The following is a 25000-nucleotide window of genomic DNA, read 5'->3' as shown; positions in this document are numbered from 1 at the left end:
AAACAAAAAGGTGCTCGGAGCGGTGTCAGGTTTGCCTCCCCTCTGCTCGGCAGATTTCGGGTCCTTCCTGTGGCAGTCCAAAAGATCAGAGAAACCGACACCTCCACGGCGCATTCCGTCGCACACAGTGGAGGTTTTACAAGCCGTCCGCCTTTTGCTTGATAAGATCAAAGACAGCTTTTGTCTTCACGCAGGGCAACCCTGAACTCAGAGCAAACATGTTGTGTGATAACTTATATACAATCACTCTGACAGTTAGCATACTTCTAACCCCAACCACAACCCTATGGAGAACATATTCACCATTAATTAGTTGCTTATTAACATGCAAATTAGTAACATATTGGCTCTTAATTAGTCATTATTAAATAATTATTAATGCTTTATTCTGCATGTCCCTAACCCTCTAACCCTAACCCTAACCCTAACCCTAACACCAACCCTAACCCTATGGAGAACATATTCACCAATAATTAGTTGCTTATTAACATGCAAATTAGTAACATATTGGCTCTTAATTAGTCATTATTAAGTAATTATTAATGCTTTATTCTGCATGTCCCTAACCCTCTAACCCTAACCCTAACCCTAACACCAACCCTAACCCTATGGAGAACATATTCACCATTAATTAGTTGCTTATTAACATGCAAATTAGTAACATATTGGCTCTTAATTAGTCATTATTAAGTAATTATTAATGCTTTATTCTGCATGTCCCTAACCCTCTAACCCTAACCCTAACCCTAACCCTAACACCAACCCTAACCCTATGGAGAACATATTCACCAATAATTAGTTGCTTATTAACATGCAAATTAGTAACATATTGGCTCTTAATTAGTCATTATTAAGTAATTATTAATGCTTTATTCTGCATGTCCCTAACCCTCTAACCCTAACCCTAACCCTAACACCAACCCTAACCCTAAGGGGAACATATTCACCATTAATTAGTTACTTATTAACATGCAAATTAGTAACATATTGGCTCTTAATTAGTCATTATTAAGTACTTATTAATGCCTTATTCTGCATGGCCCTAACCCTAACCCCAAACCTAACCCTAACCCTAACCCTAACCCCAACCCCAACCCCAACCCTAACCCGATGGGGAACATATTCACCATTAATTAGTTGCTTATTAACATGCAAATTATAACATATTGGCTCTTAATTAGTCATTATTAAGTAATTATTCATGCTTTATTCTGCATGTCCCTAACCCTCTAACCCTAACCCTAACACCAACCCTAACCCTATGGAGAACATATTCACCAATAATTAGTTGCTTATTAACATGCAAATTAGTAACATATTGGCTCTTAATTAGTCATTATTAAGTACTTATTAATGCCTTATTCTGCATGGCCCTTACCCTAACCCAAACCCTAACCCTCTAACACTAACCCTAACCCCAACCCTAACCCTATAGAGAACATATTCACCATTAATTAGTTGCTTATTAACATGCAAATTAGTAACATATTGGCTCTTAATTAGTCATTATTAAGTAATTATTAATGCTTTATTCTGCATGTCCCTAACCCTCTAACCCTAACCCTAACCCTAACACCATCCCTAACCCTATGGAGAACATATTCACCAATAATTAGTTGCTTATTAACATGCAAATTAGTAACATATTGGCTCTTAATTAGTCATTATTAAGTACTTATTAATGCCTTATTCTGCATGGCCCTAACCCTAACCCCAAACCTAACCCTAACCCTAACCCCAACCCCAACCCTAACCCTAAGGGGAACATATTCACCATTAATTAGTTACTTATTAACATGCAAATTAGTAACATATTGGCTCTTAATTAGTCATTATTAAGTACTTATTAATGCCTTATTCTGCATGGCCCTAACCCTAACTCCAAACCTAACCCTAACCCTAACCCTAACCCCAACACCAACCCTAACCCTATGGAAAACATATTCACCAATAATTAGTTCCTTATTAACATGCAAATTAGTAACATATTGGCTCTTAATTAGTCATTATTAAGTACTTATTAATGCCTTATTCTGCATGGCCCTAACCCTAACCCAAACCCTAACCCTCTAACACTAACCCTAACCCCAACCCTAACCCTATGGAGAACATATTCACCATTAATTAGTTGCTTATTAACATGCAAATTAGTAACATATTGGCTCTTAATTAGTCATTATTAAGTAATTATTAATGCTTTATTCTGCATGTCCCTAACCCTCTAACCCTAACCCTAACACCAACCCTAAACCTATGGAGAACATATTCACCAATGATTAGTTGCTTATTAACATGCAAATTAGTAACATATTGGCTCTTAATTAGTCATTATTAAGTACTTATTAATGCCTTATTCTGCATGGCCCTAACCCTAACCCCAAACCTAACCCTAACCCTAACCCCAACTCTAACCCTAAGGGGAACATATTCACCATTAATTAGTTACTTATTAACATGCAAATTAGTAACATATTGGCTCTTAATTAGTCATTATTAAGTACTTATTAATGCCTTATTCTGCATGGCCCTAACCCTAACCCCAAACCTAACCCTAACCCTAACCCTAACCCCAACCCCAACCCTAACCCGATGTGGAACATATTCACCATTAATTAGTTGCTTATTAACATGCAAATTAGTAACATATTGGCTCTTAATTAGTCATTATTAAGTAATTATTCATGCTTTATTCTGCATGGCCCTAACCCTCTAACCCTAACCCTAACACCAACCCTAACCCTATGGAGAACATATTCACCAATAATTAGTTGCTTATTAACATGCAAATTAGTAACATATTGGCTCTTAATTAGTCACTATTAAGTACTTATTAATGCCTTATTCTGCATGGCCCTAACTCTAACCCAAACCCTAACCCTCTAACACTAACCCTAACCCCAACCCTAACCCTATGGAGAACATATTCACCAATAATTAGTTGTTTATTAACATGCAAATTAGGAACATATTGGCTCTTAATTAGTCATTATTAAGTACTTATTAATGCTTTATTCTGGATGGCTCTAACCCTAACCCTAACCCTCTAACACTAACCCTAACCCCAACCCCAACCCTATGGAGAACATATTCACCATTAATTAGTTGCTTATTAACATGAAAATTAGTAACATATTGGCTCTTAATTAGTCATTATTAAGTACTTATTAATGCCGTATTCTGCATGGCCCTAACCCTAACCCCAAACCTAACCCTAACCCCAACCCTAACCCGATGGAGAACACATTCACCATTAATTAGTTGCTTATTAACATGCAAATTAGTAACATATTGGCTCTTAATTAGTCATTATTAAGCACTTATTAATGCCTTATTCTGCATGGCCCTAACCCTAACCCAAACCCTAACCCTCTAACACTAACCCTAACCCCAACCCTAACCCTATGGAGAACATATTCACCATTAATTAGTTGCTTATTAACATGCAAATTAGTAACATATTGGCTCTTGATTAGTCATTATTACGTACGTATTAACGCTTTATTCTGCATGTCCCTAACCCTAACCCTCTAACACTAACCCTAACCTTATGGAGAACATATTCACCATTAATTAGTTGCTTATTAACATGCAAATTAGTAACATATTGGCTCTTGATTAGTCATTATTAAGTACTTATTAATGCTTTATTCTGCATGTCCCTAACCCTCTACCCCTAACCCTAAACCTAACACCAACCCTAACCCTATGGGGAACATATTCACCATTAATTAGTTGCTTATTAACATGCAAATTAGTAACATATTGGCTCTTAATTAGTCATTATTAAGTACTTATTAATGCTTTATTCTGCATGGCCCTAACCCTAACCCAAAACCTAACCCTAACCCCAACCCCAACCCTAACCCGATGGGGAACATATTCACCATTAATTAGTTACTTATTAACATGCAAATTAGTAACATATTAGCTCTTAATTAGTCATTATTAAGTACTTATTAATGCCTTATTCTGCATGGCCCTAACCCTAACCCAAACCCTAACCCTCTAACACTAACCCTAACCCCAACCCTAACTCTATGGAGAACATATTCACCATTAGTTAGTTGCTTATTAACATGCAAATTAGTAACATATTGGCTCTTGATTAGTCATTATTAAGTACTTATTAATGCTTTATTCTGCATGTCCCTAACCCTCTAACCCTAACCCTAAACCTAACACCAACCCTAACCCTATGGGGAACATATTCACCATTAATTAGTTACTTATTAACATGCAAATTAGTAACATATTGGCTCTTAATTAGTCATTATTAAGTACTTATTAATGCCTTATTCTGATGCCTTATTCTGCATGGCCCTAACCCTAACCCAAACCCTCTAACACTAACCCTAACCCCAACCCTAACCCTATGGAGAACATATTCACCATTAATTAGTTGCTTATTAACATGCAAATTAGTAACATATTGGCTCTTGATTAGTCATTATTAAGTACTTATTAATGCTTTATTATGCATGTCCCTAACCCTCTAACCCTAACCCTTAACCTAACACCAACCCTAACCCTATGGAGAACATATTCACCAATAATTAGTTGCTTATTAACATGCAAATTAGTAACATATTGGCTCTTAATTAGTCATTATTAAGTACTTATTAATGCCTTATTCTGCATGGCCCTAACCCTAACCCAAAACCTAACCCTAACCCCAACCCCAACCCTAACCCGATGGGGAACATATTCACCATTAATTAGTTACTTATTAACATGCAAATTAGTAACATATTGGCTCTTAATTAGTCATTATTAAGTACTTATTAATGCCTTATTCTGCATGGCCCTAACCCTAACCCAAACCCTAGTCCTCTAACACTAACCCTAACCCCAACCCTAACCCTATGGAGAACATATTCACCATTAATTAGTTGCTTATTAACATGCAAATTAGTAACATATTGGCTCTCGATTAGTCATTATTAAGTACTTATTAATGCTTTATTCTGCATGGCCTTAACCCTAACCCCAAACCTAACCCTAACCCCAACCCCAACCCCAACCCTAACCCTATGGGGAACATATTCACCATTAATTAGTTACTTATTAACATGCAAATTAGTAACATATTGGCTCTTAATTAGTCATTATTAAGTACTTATTAATGCATTATTCTGCATGGCCCTAACCCTAACCCAAACCCTAGTCCTCTAACACTAACCCTAACCCCAACCCTAACCCTATGGAGAACATATTCACCATTAATTAGTTGCTTATTAACATGCAAATTAGTAACATATTGGCTCTCGATTAGTCATTATTAAGTACTTATTAATGCTTTATTCTGCATGGCCTTAACCCTAACCCCAAACCTAACCCTAACCCTAACCCCAACCCCAACCCTAACCCTATGGGGAACATATTCACCATTAATTAGTTGCTTATTAACATGCAAATTAGTAACATATTGGCTCTTATTTAGTCATTATTAAGTAATTATTAATGCTTTATTCTGCATGTCCCTAACCCTCTAACCCTCTAACCCTAACCCTCTAACCCTAACCCTAACACCAACCCTAACCCTATGGAGAACATATTCACCAATAATTAGTTGCTTATTAAAATGCAAATTAGTAACATATTGGCTCTTGATTAGTCATTATTAAGTACTTATTAATGCCTTATTCTGCATGGTCCTAATCCTAACCCAGACCCTAACCCCAACCCCAACCCTCTGGAGAACATATTCACCATTAATTAGTTGCTTATTAACATGCAGATTAGTAACATATTGGCTCTTGATTAGTCATTATTAAGTACTTATTAATGCTTTATTCTGCATGTCCCTAACCTTCTAACCCTAACCCTAACCCCAACCCTAACCCTATGGGGAACATTTTCACCAATAATTAGTTGCTTATTAACATGCAAATTAGTAACATATTGGCTCTTAATTAGTCATTATTAAGTATTTATTAATGCCTTATTCTGCATGGCCCTAACCCTAACAATCTAACCCCAACCCTAACCCCAACCCCAACCCTAACCCGATGGGGAACATATTCACCATTAATTAGTTGCTTATTAACATGCAAATTAGTAACATATTGGCTCTTAATTAGTCATTATTAAGTACTTATTAATGCCTTATTCTGATGCCTTATTCTGCATGGCCCTAACCCTAACCCAAACCCTAACCCTCTAACACTAACCCTAACCCCAACCCTAACCCTATGGAGAACATATTCACCATTAATTAGTTGCTTATTAACATGCAAATTACTAACATATTGGCTCTTAATTAGTCATTATTAAGTACTTATTAATGCTTTATTCTGCATGGCCCTAACCCTAACCCTCTAACACTAACCCTAACCCCAACCCTAACCCTATGGAGAACATATTCACCATTAATTAGTTGCTTATTAACATGGAAATTAGTAACATATTGGCTCTTAATTACTCATTATTAAGTACTTATTAATGCCTTATTCTGCATGGCCCTAACCCTAACCCTAACCCCAACCCTATGGGGAACACATTCACCATTAATTAGTTGCTTATTAACATGCAAATTAGTAACATTTTGGCTCTTAATTAGTCATTAAGTACTTATTAAGCCTTATTTTTCATGGCCCTAACCCTCTAACACTAACCCCAACCCTAAGGGGAACATATTCACCATTAATTAGTTGCTTATTAACATGCAAATTAGCAACATATTGGCTCTTAATTAGTAATTATTAAGTACTTAATGCCTTATTCTGCATGGCCCTAACCCTCTAACCCTAACCCTCTAACCCTAACCCTAAGGGGAACATAGTCACCAATAATTAGTTGCTTATTAACATGCAAATTAGTAGCATATTGGCTCTTAATTAGTAATTATTAAGTACTTAATGCCTTATTCTGCATGGCCCTAACCCTAACCCTCTAACCCTAACCCTAAGGGGAGCATAGTCACCAATAATTAGTTGCTTATTGACATGCAAATTAGTAGCATATTGGCCCTTAATTAGTCATTATTAAGTACTTATTAATGCCTTATTCTGCATGGCCCTAACCCTAACCCCGAACCTAACCCTAACCCTAACCCCAACCCCAACCCTAACCCGATGGGGAACATAGTCACCAATAATTAGTTGCTTATTAACATGCAAATTAGTAACATATTGGCTCTTAATTAGTCATTATTAAGTACTTATTAATGCCTTATTCTGCATGGCCCTAACCCTAACCCCAAACCTAACCCTAACCCTAACCCCTAACCCCAACCCTAACCCTAACCCTATGGGAAACATATTCACCAATAATTAGTTGCTTATTAACATGCAAATTAGTAACATATTGGCTCTTGATTAGTTATTATTAAGTACTTATTAATGCTTTATTCTGCATGGCCTTAACCCTAACCCCAAACCTAACCCTAACCCCAACCCCAACCCTAACCCTATGGGGAACATATTCACCATTAATTAGTTACTTATTAACATGCAAATTAGTAACATATTGGCTCTTAATTAGTCATTATTAAGTACTTATTAATGCCTTATTCTGCATGGCCCTAACCCTAACCCAAACCCTAGTCCTCTAACACTAACCCTAACCCCAACCCTAACCCTATGGAGAACATATTCACCATTAATTAGTTGCTTATTAACATGCAAATTAGTAACATATTGGCTCTTGATTAGTCATTATTAAGTACTTATTAATGCTTTATTCTGCATGGCCTTAACCCTAACCCCAAACCTAACCCTAACCCTAACCCCAACCCCAACCCTAACCCTATGGGGAACATATTCACCATTAATTAGTTACTTATTAACATGCAAATTAGTAACATATTGGCTCTTAATTAGTCATTATTAAGTACTTATTAATGCCTTATTCTGCATGGCCCTAACCCTAACCCAAACCCTAGTCCTCTAACACTAACCCTAACCCCAACCCTAACCCTATGGAGAACATATTCACCATTAATTAGTTGCTTATTAACATGCAATATAGTAACATATTGGCTCTTAATTAGTCATTATTAAGTACTTATTAATGCCTTATTCTGCATGGCCCTAACCCTAACCCTGAACCTAACCCTAACCCCAACCCCAACCCTAACCCGATGGGGAACATAGTCACCAATAATTAGTTTCTTATTAACATGCAAATTAGTAACATATTGGCTCTTAATTAGTCATTATTAAGTACTTATTAATGCCTTATTCTGCATGGCCCTAACCCTAACCCCAAACCTAACCCTAACCCTAACCCCAACCCTAACCCTAACCCTATGGCAAACATATTCACCATTAATTAGTTGCTTATTAACATGCAAATTAGTAACATATTGGCTCTTGATTATTCATTATTAAGTACTTATTAATGCTTTATTCTGCATGGCCCTAACCCTAACCCTAACCCTCTAACACTAACACTAACCCCAACCCTATGGGGAACATATTCACCAATAATTAGTTGCTTATTAACATGCAATATAGTAACATATTGGCTCTTAATCAGTCATTATTAAGTACTTATTAATGCCTTATTCTGCATGGCCCTAACCCTAACCCTCTAACACTAACCTTAACCCCAACCCTATGGGGAACATATTCACCATTAATTAGTTGCTTATAAACATGCAAATTAGTAACATATTGGCTCTTAATTAGCCATTATTAAGTACTTATTAATGCTTCATTCTAAATGATATATATGTGTCAGAATAATTGTATCTAAGTTATTACAAAACTTATCTACAAAGCGGCGAGGAAGCAGGACCTGACGCAAGCTCCTGGCATCTTTTCTTTGAGCTGTTTTGTGACCGAGGGCGACGGCTGTTTACGACCCCCTCTCCCCTTAGAAACAGCTGTTGCCGTGTAATCAGGGAGAGTCCAAATAAAAGAGGAGGCGTGCAATCCTTTCATCAGAGCGTGCTGGGAGACTGTACTAAGAGTACAGCCCAGGCGGCTCTACCTCATTGAGCTAAATTGAATCCTGTCTCTGTTCAATTCCTTGCTTCTTGTCTCTTTAATAGATGTCATCGGTGTTTGAACCTGACAATATGAACGAGGTAGACTGGAAAGTAGCTCGCCTGCGGGACTAAAGTGGGCACCCCTGCTTTAAGGACCCCGTCAGATGTTCCAGCTTTAATGCCGGAGACAAAAGGGTTTGGGTCCCGTTCGACCTTTTAATCTCCTTAAGAGTGTCCCCTTTAATCCGCTGGCAGCCATTATCTCTACTCTCTGACCACGCTTTTTTCTACTTTCACCAGGATTTCCTTCTTTAGACGTCATCTTGCCCAGATGTGCGTTGGAGACGGGGGGGATGCCAACACCGCTCCGGTGTTCTTCAACAAGGAACGCGAGGGGAACAACCCTCCAGAGTCCAAGTGGACCGGCCTCTCCGCCCGTCACGGGTGTGTCATCTCATCGCCGGCCCGCTAATGGATGCTAACCACAGCTAGCCAAGCGTGCCCTGACATCATAAACATTGCATGAGGGAAGCGCTTAAGAGCGAGGGCTCGCTTTCACTCTTTGACATCTGCGTCAATATTCTGCAAACCCCGTTACCATATGAGTTGGGAAATTGTGTTGGATGCAAATATAAACGGAATACAATGATTTGCAAATCATTGTATTCCGTTTATATTTACATCTAACACAATTTCCCAACTCATATGGAAACGGGGTTTGTACTTTCACAACAGACTTTTTTGAAACTCCTAACTATCTGCTTTTGATGAAGGATGTGTACATGAAACATATAAATGCACTGGAGAATATAAGCTGACATAATGTTATGAATATGTAACAGCAGTGGTCCCCAACCTTTTTGTAGCTGGGGACCGGTCAACCCTTGAAAATTTGTCCCACGGACCGGGGGGGGGGATTGGGGGGGATTTTTTTTAATTTTTTTTCTTTCATAAAGAAATACAATCATGTAAATGAGTGTGGATGGGGGAGGGAGGGTTTTCTTGGGTTGATGCACTAATGGTAAGTGTATCTTGTGTCTTTTTTTATGTTGTTTAAAATAAAATGAAAATTAAAAAATTAAAAAATTAAAAAAATTTTTTTTAAAAATACAATCATGTGTGCTTACGGACTGTATTCCTGCAGACTGTATTGATCTATATTGACATACACACACACAATATGTATATATTGTGTTTTTTATGTTGATTTAATGAAACAATTTTTTTTTAATTTTTTTTTATTTTTTTTTCATAAAGAAATACAATCATGTAAATGAGTGTGGATGAGTGTGAATGGGGGAGGGAGGGTTTTCTTGGGTTGATGCACTAATGGTAAGTGTATCATGTGTCTTTTTTTATGTTGTTTAAAATAAAATGAAAATAAAAAATAAAAAAAATAAAAAAAATTTAAAAAAAATACAATCATGTGTGCTTACGGACTGTATTCCTGCAGACTGTATTGATCTATAGCAGGGGTCACCAACCTTTTTGAAAGCAAGAGCTACTTCTTGGGTAGTGATTAATGCGAAGGGCTACCAGTTTGATACACACTTAAATAAATGGCCAGAAATAGCCAATTTGCTCAATTTACCTTTAACTCTATGTTATTATTAATAATTAATGATATTTACACTTAATTGAACGGTTTAAAAGAGGAGAAAACACGAAAAAAATGAAAATTAAATTTTGAAACATAGTTTATCTTCAATTTCGACTCTTTAAAATTCAAAATTCAACCGAAAAAAAGAAGCTAGCTAATTCGAATCTTTTTGAAAAAATTTAAAAAATAATTTATGGAACATCATTAGTAATTTTTCCTGATTAAGATTAATTTTAGAATTTTGATGACATGTTTTAAATAGGTTAAACTCCAATCTACACTTTGTTAAAATATATAACAAATTGGACCAAGCTATATTTCTAACAAAGACAAATCATTATTTCTTCTAGATTTTCCAGAACAAAAATTTTAAAAGAAATTCAAAAGACTTTGAAATAAGATTTAAATTTGATTCTACAAATTTTCTAGATTTGCCAGAATAATTTTTTTGAATTTTAATCATAATAAGTTTGAAGAAATATTTCACAAATATTCTTCGTCGAAAAAACAGAAGCTAAAATGAAGAATTAAATTAAAATGTATTTATTATTCTTTACAATAAAAAAATAAAAATACTTGAACATTGATTTAAATTGTCAGGAAAGAAGAGGAAGGAATTTAAAAGGTAAAAAGGTATATGTGTTTAAAAATACTAAAATCATTTTTAAGGTTGTATTTTTTCTCTAAAATTGTCTTTCTGAAAGTTACAAGAAGCAAAGTAAAAAAAATTAATGTATTTATTTAAACAAGTGAAGACCAAGTCTTTAAATATTTTCTTGGATTTTCAAATTCTATTTGAGTTTTGTCTCTCTTAGAATTAAAAATGTCGAGCAAAGCGAGACCAGCTTGCTAGTAAATAAATACAATTTAAAAAATAGAGGCAGCTCACTGGTAAGTGCTGCTATTTGAGCTATTTTTAGAACAGGCCAGCGGGCTACTCATCTGGTCCTTACGGGCTACCTGGTGCCCGCGGGCACCGCGTTGGTGACCCCTGATCTATATTGACATACACACACACAATATGTATATATTGTGTTTTTTATGTTGATTTAATGAAACAATTTTATTTTATTTTTTTATTTTAATTTTTTTTAATTTCTTGTGCGGCCCGGTACCAATCGGTCCGCGGACCGGTACCGGGCCGCGGCCCGGTGGTTGGGGACCACTGTGTTACAGTGTGTAAATATAGCAACTTTAAAAATGCACATTGCTTGAATTGCATTAAATCAGGCATACCCTCTCAGGATTATGTAAACCAGGGGTGGCCACACCTTTTTCTGCAGGCGAGCTACTTTTCAATGGACCAAGTGGAGGGGGATCTACCTAGGATAGGACTTTATTGTCATTGCACAAGTACAAGGAAACTATGTTTTCAGCACAAACCCGTTCAAGATGAGACAAACAAACAGTGTACAGGAACGCTGATGGGTCGCCAGAGACGCCCCGGAAAAGATAAGAAAAAGGTAAAGTAAAACGCTGGGGAAGGATGAGTAAAAAAATACAATCTAGACTGGGCTCCTAAGGGGGCCTAGTCTGGAGTGGGGAAAAACCTCCACGCCATGCACACATAAACATGTTACATATAATCACGACAACTCGCAACAGTGGGGCGGGGAGTTGGGACCCTGGAGGTCGACTGCTGCTATGAAGAGCTGCCAGCCGTCCAACACCCAGAGGGGAAACAAGCGGTGATGAAGGCGTGGGGTGGAGGAGAGTGTGTGTGTGTGTGTGTGTGTATATGCCCATTGTCTTGGGTGTGATGATGTAATGTTCATAGAGTGGGGCCGTTCTGCATGCTAGCAAAAGTTTTGACTCCAGGTGTCGTTGAGGAGGGAGGGAGGTCAAAACTCATTCATGTACAGTCGCGATCAGAAGTTGACACACATTTGTAGAGTGTCCGCCCTGAGATGGGTAGGTCGTGAGTTCAAACCCCGGCCGAGTCATACCAAAAGACTATAAAAATGGGAGCCATTACCTCCCTGCTTGGCACTCAGCATCAAGGGTTGGCATTGGGGGTTAAATCACCCAAAAATGATTCCCGGGCGTGGCCACCGCTGCTGCTCACTGCTCCCCTCACCTCCCAGGGGGTGATCAAAGGGTGATGGGTCAAATGCAGAGAATAATTTCGCCACACCTCGTGTGTGTGTGTGTGACAATCATTGGTACTTTAACTTAACTTTAACTTTACACATACAAACTGTAGCACACAAAAAAGCACATTTAATTAAAAAAAACGTTATTATGGCCTTACCTTTACTTATAAATGAAGTCCATGCGCCGAACATAATGAGTTTACGATCATTTCTACAACTCTTATGTTTTTGTGATAGAGTGATTGGAGCACATACCAGTTCCACTGGCAGCAAAACAGGCCCAGAGCATAATATTACCACCACCATGCTTGCCGGTAGGCGTGGTGTTCCTGGGTTTAAAGGCCTCACCTTTTCTCCTCCAAACATATCACTGGGTATTGTGGCCAAACAGCTCCATTTTTGTTTCATCTGACCCCAGAACTTTCCTCCAGAAGGTCTTATCTTTGTCAGACGGACCACTCTGGACAAGGTGTGCAGGTAGGAACATGATTTCATCTTCAAAATCCAACACGTACCAAAAAACAGTGCCGATCGCACGGGAAGCTAAGGCTACCAGTTAGCGCAGGAAGCATAGACTAGGAGACAAGAAATACTAAGGTAACAGGTTGCGTGTAGCAAACAATGAAGCCAGACTGAGCGTGGCGAGAGAGGTGAATAAATAGCTCTCTGATTAGCGGTCGACAACAGGTGAGCGTGCCGACCACTAACCAGAGGCAGGTGAACCCAATTAATCCCCATGGAAACTAAAACAAACCCACAGGTGCACAAACAGGAACTAAGGGAGTCCAAAACTAACAGGAAATAACAAAACATGACAACAATACCCAGCAATATGTTTGGAAGTGAAAAGGTGAGGCCTTTAATCCCAGGAACACTATACCTACCGTCAAGCATGGTGGTGGTAGTATTATGCTCTGGGCCTGTTTTGCTGCCAATGGAACTGCTGCTTTAAATGGGACAATGAAAAGGAGGATTACCTCCAAATTCTTCAGGACAAGCTAAAATCCTCAGCCCGGAGGTTGGGTCTCGGGCGCAGTTGGGTGTTCCAACAGGACAATGACGTCAAAAGTGGTAAAGGAATGGCTAAATCCGGCTAGAATGAAGGTTTTAGAATGGCCTTCCCCAAAGTCCTGACTTACAGGTGTGGACAATGCTGAAGAAACAAGTCAGTGTCAGAAAAGCAACACATTTAGCTGAACTGCAGCAATTTAGTGGTCAAAAATTCCAGCAGAAGCAAATATTAACATTGCTGTATGTATACTTTTGCTCACATTTTCAGTAGACTCATAATAAATTCATAAAAGAAGCAAACTTCATGAAGTATGTGCTCCAATCACTACATAACAAATAAATAAGAGTTGTAGAAATGATTGGAAACTCAAGACAGCCATGACATGATGTTCTTTACAAGGGTATGTACACTTTTGATCGCGACTGTATATCATTTATATTGATTTTATTTATGAAAGAGGTCATAAAAGCATTTTGGCGGTAAACTTTCTCAACTTAAATGAGAAGAAGACGGAAATCATTAGATTTGACTGAAAAGTCTAACAGAATACTCCCCCCAGTGATCTGCACCGCCTGACGCCTTGTTTACAAACCCACAGTCATAAATCTTGGTTTTAAGTTCGACAATGATTTTAAATCGAGCGAGTTTTCATCATCTAAGACTAAATCACTTTTGTCTTTTATCTAACAACATTTATTTCAACATGTTTGGACGACTGCAACTCCTTCTACGTTGGAACGAAGCAGGCCTCAATCGCTCCATTGCAGATAGTCCAAAATGCCTTCTAAGTGCATTAAAAGACATGAAGTCGTGTACAGTAAACACAGTACACCTTCCGCACGCGAAGGATCAGCACACCCGACACATGTTAGCGTCGCAATGTAGCGACTGACCTCAACGCTCAGTGCTGCTCTCTGAGGGGCGACACGGTCCAGTCCCACAAGGTCTCAGTTACAGAGCAGCAGAAACAAGATGAAAATCCAGATGGAAGAAGACGATGAAGAAGCCAAGTCCGGACATGGAATATGTTTTTTATGGCTAACAGTCAAACCACGAGGGTGTCTTTATGTCTCTGCTGATGTCATGAAACATGAGGAAATATATATAATGTACTAACAGACACCTTCATAACAATATGTAATATGTACAATATACACACTGCAAGTATATATATAATGTAGTAACAGACACCTTCATAACAATATGTAATATGTACAATATACACACTGCAAGTATATATATATAATGTAGTAACAGACACCTTCATAACAATATGTAATATGTACAATATACACACTGCAAGTATATATATATAATGTAGTAACAGACACCTTCATAACAATATGTAATATGTACAATATACACACCGCAAGTATATATATAATGTAGTAACAGACACCTTCATAACAATATGTAATATGTACAATATACACACTGCAAGTATATATATAATGTAGTAACAGACACCTTCATAACAATATGTAATATGTACAATATACACACTGCAAGTATATATATAATGTAGTAACAGACACCTTCATAACAAATGTAATATGTACAATATACACACTGCAAGTGTATATATAATGTAGTAACAGACACCTTCATAACAATATGTAATATGTACAATATACACACTGCAAGTATATATATAATGTAGTAACAGACACCTTCATAACAAATGTAATATGTACAATATACACACTGCAAGTGTATATATAATGTAGTAACAGACACCTTCATAACAATATGTAATATGTACAATATACACACTGCAAGTATATATATAATGTAGTAACAGACACCTTCATAACAAATGTAATATGTACAATATACACACTGCAAGTATATATATAATGTAGTAACAGACACCTTCATAACAAATGTAATATGTACAATATACACACTGCAAGTGTATATATAATGTAGTAACAGACACCTTCATAACAATATGTAATATGTACAATATACACACTGCAAGTATATATATAATGTAGTAACAGACACCTTCATAACAATATGTAATATGTACAATAAACACACTGCAAGTATACATATATAATGTAGTAACAGACACCTTCATAACAATATGTAATATGTACAATATACACACTGCAAGTATATATATATAATGTAGTAACAGACACCTTCATAACAATATGTAATATGTACAATATACACACTGCAAGTATATATATAATGTAGTAACAGACACCTTCATAACAATATGTAATATGTACAATATACACACTGCAAGTATATATATAATGTAGTAACAGACACCTTCATAACAACATGTAATATGTACAATATACACACTGCAAGTATATATATATAATGTAGTAACAGACACCTTCATAACAATATGTAATATGTACAATATACACACTGCAAGTATATATATAATGTAGTAACAGACACCTTCATAACAATATGTAATATGTACAATATACACACTGCAAGTATATATATAATGTAGTGATAGACACCTTCATAACAATATGTAATATGTACAATATACACACTGCAAGTATATATATAATGTAGTGATAGACACCTTCATAACAATATGTAATATGTACAATATACACACTGCAAGTATATATATAATGTAGTAACAGACACCTTCATAACAATATGTAATATGTACAATATACACACTGCAAGTATATATATAATGTAGTAACAGACACCTTCATAACAATATGTAATATGTACAATATACACACTGCAAGTATATATATAATGTAGTAACAGACACCTTCATAACAATATGTCATATGTACAATATACACACTGCAAGTATATATATAATGTAGTAACAGACACCTTCATAACAATATGTAATATGTACAATATACAAATTGCAAAAGATTCACCAACACAGATGTCCAGAATACTGTGGAATTATGAGATGAAAACAGAGCTATTTTGTATTGTTTTCAATGGGGTACCAATACTTCTGTTTCACTGGCTACGTCACGCGCTATTGTCATCATCCAAAGGCGTTTTCAACCGGAAGTTTAGCGGGAAATTTAAAATGTCACTTTATAAGTTAACCCGGCCGTATTGGCATGTGTTGCAATGTTAAGATTTCATCATTGATATATAAACTATCAGACTGCGTGGTCGCTAGTAGTGGCTTTCAGTGGGCCTTTAAAAACAAACACACACTAAAGTGTTTACTAAAAGCACTTTTAAATGTCTACATACATGGTGGTGACCTTTTGACCTTGTAATCTGTATCACAGCATTAGCGGTCAAGACTCACAAAGCCACATTTTACAATATATTTCTTTGGACTAAGCCTTCTCAACACACAAACTGCAGTAAATATTCAGTCTGTTTACGTGACACCCGAGAATTATTCCAAAGTGATGCTAACTTATGACAACAGATTGTACACTCAATATGTCCAACTATGGGATAACGTCAATAGCCAATGTATATTAGCATCACGCTTACTTACAGTATGTGTTTTTGAGTCCATTTCTTTGTTGGCATTGAAAAACGCAACATTGCCAAAAAAAATAAAAATACCGGATTCCAGTAGCCCTCCCTAATGACATGCTGCTTCATTTATTATAGAGGAAAAAACCCCACTTATTTTTCGTTTGGTCAAAAGTGCTCCCATTTTTATAGTCTTTGGTATGACTCGGCCGGGGTTTGAACTCACAACCTACCGATCGCAGGGCGGACACTCTAACCACTAGGCCACTGAGTAGATTAATACATATGGAGGTCACTGAGTAATGCGAAATCCGTAAAATGTCAATAGCCAATGTATATTAGCACCAAGCTAGCACATTTTTTTTGGGAAAAGTCGAGCCTTACTTACGTTTTTTTGAGTCCATTTCTTTGTTGGCATTGAAAATTGCAACATTGCCAAAAAAAAATACCGGATTCCAGTAGCCCTCCCTAGTGACATGCTGCTTCATTTATTATAGAAAAAAAACAACCACTTATTTTTGGTTTGGTCAAAGTGCAGGCATATTTCTGGTACATTCCAACAAGAATGTGACAATCATTTTTGTCATCACACAAATTATTTATCTTAAAATAAAAATCCATAAAAGGAAAACAGCACAAAATCCAATTTTACGGTAATATTTTAATGAATTTTAATATTTAATTTACTTTTTTTTTTTTACTTGCGAATAATTGAAGAAAAGTATTTTTTACTTGCGCATTATTTTTTTAATTGAATATATTTTTTTACTTGTGAATCCTTTTCACTTGAATTGTTTTAACTGTCGAATCGTTTTTTCAATTGAAGAATATCCTTTTACTTTTAATTTGAGAACATTTTTTTTTTTTTAAATTTTTTTTTTACATGCGAATCGTTTTTTTAATAGAAAAAAAAAGTTTTACTTGCAAATCGTTTTTAAATTGAAGAAAATTATTTTCTACTTGTGAATACTTTAATTGAAAATAATTTTTTACTTGCGCATTGTTTTTTTTACTTTTTTTAACTTGTGAATCCTTTTAACTTGAATAATTGTTTTAACTTTCAAATCGTTTTTTTTATTGAGGAATATTCTTTTACTTGCAAATCATGTTTTAATTTGAGAAAATATATCATTTTTATTTACACGTTTTGTTAAAAAAAAAGTTTACATGTGAATCTTTTTTTTAATAGAAAAAAATAGTCTTTTTAATTAAATAAATACAAATTTGACTTACAAATAGTTTTTTTCTACTTGTAAAAATGTGTTTTTATATTTGTACAAAAATTGCGTGTTTGTGAAGACCAAAGGTGCAAAGTGTTCCTACCTGGCGGGTGTAAGGATCTTCTCCCAGGTTGATTCCATCCTTTTTTTTCTAGGTTAATACATATAGAGGTGTTGAAAACGCCATGTAAATTTGCTAATGCAAAATCCGTAAAACGTCAATAGCCAATGTATATTAGCATCAAGCTAGCACATTTTTTGGGGGAAAAGTCGAGCCTTACTTACGTTTTTTTGAGTCAATTTCTTTGTTGGCATTGAAAATTGCAACATTGCCAAAAAAAATACCGGATTCCAGTAGCCCTCCCTAGTGACATGCTGCTTCATTTATTATAGAAAAAAAACAACCACTTATTTTTGGTTTGGTCAAAGTGCAGGCATATTTCTGGTACATTCCAACAAGAATGTGACAATCATTTTTGTCATCACACAGGTAACCACGCAATTTTGCATTTTGGATGAACATTTTTTTCGATGTTTGTGTTTATCTTAAAATAAAAATCCATAAAAGGAAAACAGCACAAAATCCAATTTTACGGTAATATTTTAATGAATTTTAATATTTAATTTACTTTTTTTTTTTTACTTGTGAATAATTGAAGAAAATTATTTTTTACTTGCGCATTATTTTTTTAATTTAATTTTTTTTTTTTACCAGTGAACCCTTTTAACTTGAATTTTTTTAACTGTCGAATCGTTTTTTTAATTGAAGAATATCCTTTTACTTTTAATTTGAGAAAATATTTTTTTATTTACACCTTTTTGTCGTTTTTTTAATAGAAAAAAAAAGTGTTACTTGCGAATCGTTTTTAAATTGAAGAAAATTATTTTTTACTTGTGAATACTTTAATTGAAAATAATTTCTTACTTGCGCATTGTTTTTTTTATTTTTTTTAACTTGTGAATCGTTTTAACTTGAATAATTGTTTTAACTTGAATAATTGTTTTAACTTTCAAATCGTTTTTTTTATTGAGGAATATTCTTTTACTTGCAAATCATGTTTTAATTTGAGAAAATATATCATTTTTATTTACACGTTTTGTTAAAAAAATGTTTACATGTGAATCTTTTTTTTAATAGAAAAAAAAGTGTTACTTGCGAATCGTTTTTAAATTGAAGAAAATTATTTTCTACTTGAGAATACTTAAATTGAAAATAATTTTTTACTTGCGCATTGTTTTTTTTTTGTTTTTTTTAACTTGTGAATCGTTTTAACTTGAATAATTGTTTTAACTTTCAAATCGTTTTTTTATTGAGGAATATTCTTTTACTTGCAAATCATGTTTTAATTTGAGAAAATATATCATTTTTATTTACACGTTTTGTTAAAAAAAATGTTTACATGTGAATCTTTTTTTTAATAGAAAAAAAATATTGTTTTTTTAATTAAATAAATACATATTTTACTTAGTTTATTGTGTGTTTGTGGAGACCAAAGGTGCAAAGTGTTCCTACCTGGCGGGTGTAAGGATCTTCTCCCAGGTCGATTCCATCCTTTTTTTTCTATTTTAATACATATAGAGGTGTTGAAAACGCCATGTAAAATCGCTAATGCAAAATCCGTAGAACGCCAATAGCCAATGTATATTAGCATCAAGCTAGCACATTTTTGTTTTGAAAAGTGGAGCCTTACTTATGTTTTTTTCAGTCAATTTCTTTGTTGGCATTGAAAATTTCAACATTGCCCAAAAAAAATACCGGATTCCAGAAGCCCTCCCTAATGACATGCTGCTTCATTTATTATAGAAATAAAACAAAACACTTATTTTTGGTTTGGTCAAAGTGCAGGCATATTTCTGGTACATTCCAACAAGAATGTTGCCAAGTTTGGTGACAACAATCATGGCATGAAATGTGCACACAGAGGTGGACTCGCTATATTTTAGCGCTGGTATGATCGCCTTTATTTACATGCAGCGTTCACTCTGAATGATGCATGTGGTTAAATGGAGGCAGGGAGGCGGAGCCTGACGTTAATTGCCCGCCAGCGTGCCGCTTAACAGCAACGTTAGCTGGCAGCAGCCGGCATATAAAATAGGGACACTTAATATTTTACAACGTTGCTACTTATAGGGGATATATTTAGCTGCTGGGAGTGCAGCCTTGGTAAAAAAAAGAAATACACTTGCTCCTTCCCACAATGCATCATGGCCTGATGTACTTCCCTAACGTGACTAAATGACATTTGTGGCATCATAGTGAACAACCAACCAATCATGGATCTTCTTATACGTAAACCAACCAGTCATCAGTCAATCAATCAATCAAGGTTCATTTATGTAGCCCGTAAATGTCTCAAAGGGCTGCACAAGCCACAACGACAGATTGCACACATATCGTGCAACTATAATGCAAAATATGATCTAAATGTTGTACCGCCGTCATGCAAAAAAAAAAATCTAAAAAATATCGTCAAAAGATAATTATTTTTATACTTACGAATTACTTTTTTAATTGAAGTAATCTGTTTTTTACTTGCAAACTGAATAAATTGTTTCTACATGCAAATTGTTTTTTTAATTACTTTTTTTTTTGCGAATAATTGAAGAAAATTATTTTTTACTTGCGCATTATTTTTTTAATTGAAGATATCTTTTTACTTGTGAATCCTTTTAACTTGAATTGTTTTAACTTTCATATCGTTTTTTTTAAATTGAAGAATACCCTTTTACTTGCAAATCATTTTTTAATTTGAGAAAAAAAAAATTATTTACATGTTTTGTTAATTTTTTTTACACGTGAATATTTTTTTATAGAAAAAAACATTTTACTTGCGGATTCTTTTTAAATAGATTTTTTTTTTTTTACTTGCGAATCGTTTTTTAATTGATTTTTTTTTTTTTACTTGCGAATCGTTTATTTGATAGAAAAAAATATATTTAGCTTGCGAATCGTTTTTAAATTTAAGAAAACTTTTTTTTATACCTACAAATTATTTTTTTAATTGAAGAAATTTGTTTTTTACTTGCAGAATTTTTTTTTACTTGCAAACTGAAGAAAATCGTTTTAACTTGAATTGTTTTAACTTTCGAATAGTTTTTTTTAATTGAAGAATATCCTTTTACTTTTAATTTGAGAAAAAAAAAATTGTATTTACACGGTTTCTATTTTGGCTTTGTTTTTACATGTGAATCGTTTTTTTTAATAGAAAAAAAAAAGTTTTACTTGTGAATCGTTTTTAAATCGAAGAAAATTATTATTTACTTGTGAATACTTTAATTGAAGAAAATATTTTTTTACTTGCGCTTTGTTTTTTTAATTAAAGATGTTCTTTTTTAATTGTGAATCGGTTTATCTTAAATAATTGTTTTAACTTTCCAATCGTTTTTTGTAATTGACTATTATTTTACTAGAAAAAAAACAATTATTTCCAAGTTTTTTTTGTTAGTTTTTTTACATGTGAATCGTTTTTTTAATAGAAAACATTTTTTTTACTTGCAAATATTTTTTTAATTTGAGAAAATATTTGTATTTACACAACATTTTGTAAAACTTTTTTTTTTCTCACATGAATTGTTTCTTTAATATAAAAAATATATATTTTGCTTATGAATCGTTTGAGGTTTTTCTATTTTTTTTTAGAAAATTATTTTTTACTTGCTCTTTGTTTTTTAATTGAAGATATTGTTCTTTTTTTTACTTGTGAATCGTTTTAACTTGAATAATTGTTTTAACTTTCCAATCTTTTTTTTTTAAATTGAAGAATATTCTTTCACTTGCAAATCATGTTTTAATTTGAGAAAATATTTTTTTTTTATTTACACGTTTTGTTAATTTTTTTTTTTTTTACATGTGAATCTTTTTTTTAATAGAAAAAAAAATAGTTTTTTTAATTAAATAAATACATATTTTACTTGCAAATAGTTTTTTTTCTACTTGTAAAAAGTAGAAACAAAGTTGTTATTTTTGGAGACCAAAGGTGCAGAGAAGGTGCAAAGTGTTCCTACCTGGCGGGTGTAAGGATCTTCTCCCAGGTCGATTCCATCCTTGGCCAGTTTGTCCCTGATGAGGACTTTCAGTTTGAGTTTGGGATAAGTCACAAAGTCCTTACAGTCCGTGAGTCTCAGGTCCTGGTTTCCGGGACAGGACGGGCGGTGTGGTCTTCCTGACCCCTGCAGGGTCCCCAGGTGACCCGCAGAAGGTTCCAGGGTGAAGTAGAAGCCCGGGGCCACCTTCTTCTTCTCCTCGTCCTTCAGCCGCTGCACGGCGCCCAGAAGCCGGAGTCTGTGGCCCTCCACGCCGACCCCGATGGCGTCCAGGTCGGGCTGTCCGATCTGCTTGCAGACCTCCAGGTCGTCGTAGCCGTTGTCCAGGAAGGCCTCCACGTAGTGGGCCAGGTGGAGCTCGGAGAGCCACTGGAGCACCAGGTGTGGGCCCTGGCTCATCCTGGGCGTCCAAAACTCGCCTTCAGAACTCCACTTAAAAAGCAGCCATTTTAAAGCGGCTTCATACTCCCACGCACTGCACGTTCACTCTGACAAATGACGTCATCCACAAGCGGACGGCTCACCTTTGACATCTCTGATTGACCCCGACCTTTAGCAAGTCTCCTCAGCTCTGACCTCTGACCCCCTGCGTGAGGAAATGTCGCGAGACCTCCACGCTAGCACGTGGTTTGTACTTTTAGACCAAAATGAAAATGACATTCTTTGCTAGGCTGGCACCAGACGACTACTTTCAGTTCAAATCTCCGCCAGAAAACGCCTTTTTTTTTGCAAACCCCGACTTGGGAAGTTAGCCCCGCGCTTAATTTCACCGCAGACACCTGGAAAAGTTCAATTTCCACACGCCGCGTCCATCGGCTTTGTTAACATTTGACGGCGTACGCGGCTGGCGACGTTCTCCTGAGCCAAAAACATCGTCGGACGTGCCAGAGCAGACGTCGTCACGCCGCCGGCTGGTCCCAAATGACGGTCGTTACAAAATAAGACCCCCCCAAAAAAGCGGATTTAAAAGTTAAAACTTGTTTTCAGCTCTCGTCGTGTCTTATTTCGTCCAACTTTGACGTCCACTGCCGTGAAGATGAAGAAGATGAAGACGATGCAGGGCTGCTTTTTTTTACCCAGTTGGATGATGGGAGCTCACTGGCGCGACCTGCTGGCCATTCTGGGTAATGCACATAGAATTAAATAATGATAATAATTAATCATGCATTCAAAATGACAAACAATTAATTCCCACAGCGTTGTAATTCCTTTTTTGTTTTGTTTACCTTTCTCTTGTATCTTGTATTACGTCATTTAATAACGTTCGGATATCTTTATTCAATTCATATTATATTACAGAAAAAAAAGAAAAGAAAAAAAAGTCCAGTGCTCATTTTATTTTTTTCCTTTTTATGCTCCATCCATCCATCCATTTTCTACCGGTTGTCCCATTTTCATTTTGTTATAATGGCTGTTAAGGCTATAGCACTGTATTGGATCAGGCTTGCGCTTATTTTTTGCATATTTGAAATAAAATGTATCAAATCAAATCAAATTGTAATCATATATATATATATATATATATATATATATATATATATATATATATATATATATATATATATATATATATATATATATATATAAAATTGGACATTTCTCAGTCTTGCACAAAACATTAAGCTTTTTTTTTTTTAACATGTTATTTTTCTTGGCCTTTAAAAAATAATTTTTCAGTTCACTGATTCAAAATAATATTATGGTTATTAATGATTATTATTTAATTATTTATATCATAAGATAAAAGTTAAAAAAAAATACAAATAATTAAGGCACAACATGTTACTCAACTGTCTCAAATGTAAAAAAAAGTGCATAACAAAGGACTTGTTTTGTAATATTTTATATTAGTTAACGACCTTAATTTGTTTAATTTGTAAGCATTTTCTCAGAAAATGTACTTTGTGTAAGAAACATTCTGGAATATTAAAAAAATGTTTTTTAAACTGTCATTTAAAAATGTTTTTTTGTGTTACCTTTCTCTTGTATCTTGTATTATGTCCTTTAATAACGTTCTAATATCTTTATTCAATTCATAGTATTTTATTTTTTTTACTGTTAAGTGTTAGCTTATTTTAAAAAAAATAAAAAAATGTATTTGTCCATTTTTTAGTATTTGTATAAATATATATGTGTATATTTATTCGTGTGTATACATATTATACATATACACACACATACATATATTCAGTATATATAAATACATACATGTATATATGTGTGTGTATATATATATATATATATATATATATATATATATATATATATATATATATATATATATATGTTTATTTAATATATACTGTAATACATATTCTTTTATTTAAAAATTGTTTTCCTAATTTCATTTTAAATAAGGACTTGATTCCTTTAAAGAACCAATTAAAAATGTTTTAAATAATGTCATTACTCTAATGTAAGAAACGTCTTGAATATTTATTTAATATGTATCTCTATATTATATTGATTTGTTTTTCATCTTAAATATGTACTTGATTGCATTAAAGCATCTCCATTATTTTGAATAAGTTTCATAAATATATATCTATTCTTTTGTTGTTTCATCATTTTAAATATGCACTTGAATGCTTTAAAGAACCATTTTAAAATAATGTTTCATTGCTTTACTGTAAAAAAAACCAAAAAAAC

At 34.6% G+C, this 25000-nt stretch overlaps 1 protein-coding gene across 3 annotated transcripts in view; it reads right to left on the bottom strand.

The window, feature by feature from the left end:
• LOC133645858 (SAM and SH3 domain-containing protein 1-like) overlaps positions 1 to 23595 on the bottom strand; it is an 81686-nt gene extending 58091 nt beyond the window's left edge. For 2 of the 3 annotated variants that reach the window (XM_062040770.1, XM_062040771.1), the window contains exon 1: positions 22313 to 23595. In XM_062040770.1, the coding sequence (XP_061896754.1) occupies positions 22313 to 22750 (438 nt within the window). In that variant the 5' untranslated portion in view covers positions 22751 to 23595. Of the gene's footprint in view, positions 1 to 18410; positions 18433 to 22312 lie in introns of those variants that run through there. The other variant, XM_062040774.1, reaches the window with a different exon arrangement.
• Positions 23596 to 25000: the final 1405 nt, after the last annotated feature.

Source organism: Entelurus aequoreus, linkage group LG03 (assembly GCF_033978785.1).
Source record: "Entelurus aequoreus isolate RoL-2023_Sb linkage group LG03, RoL_Eaeq_v1.1, whole genome shotgun sequence".
In the NCBI taxonomy this organism is placed as follows: Eukaryota; Metazoa; Chordata; class Actinopteri; order Syngnathiformes; family Syngnathidae; genus Entelurus; species Entelurus aequoreus.
This window is presented reverse-complemented; position numbering and strand designations above follow the sequence as displayed.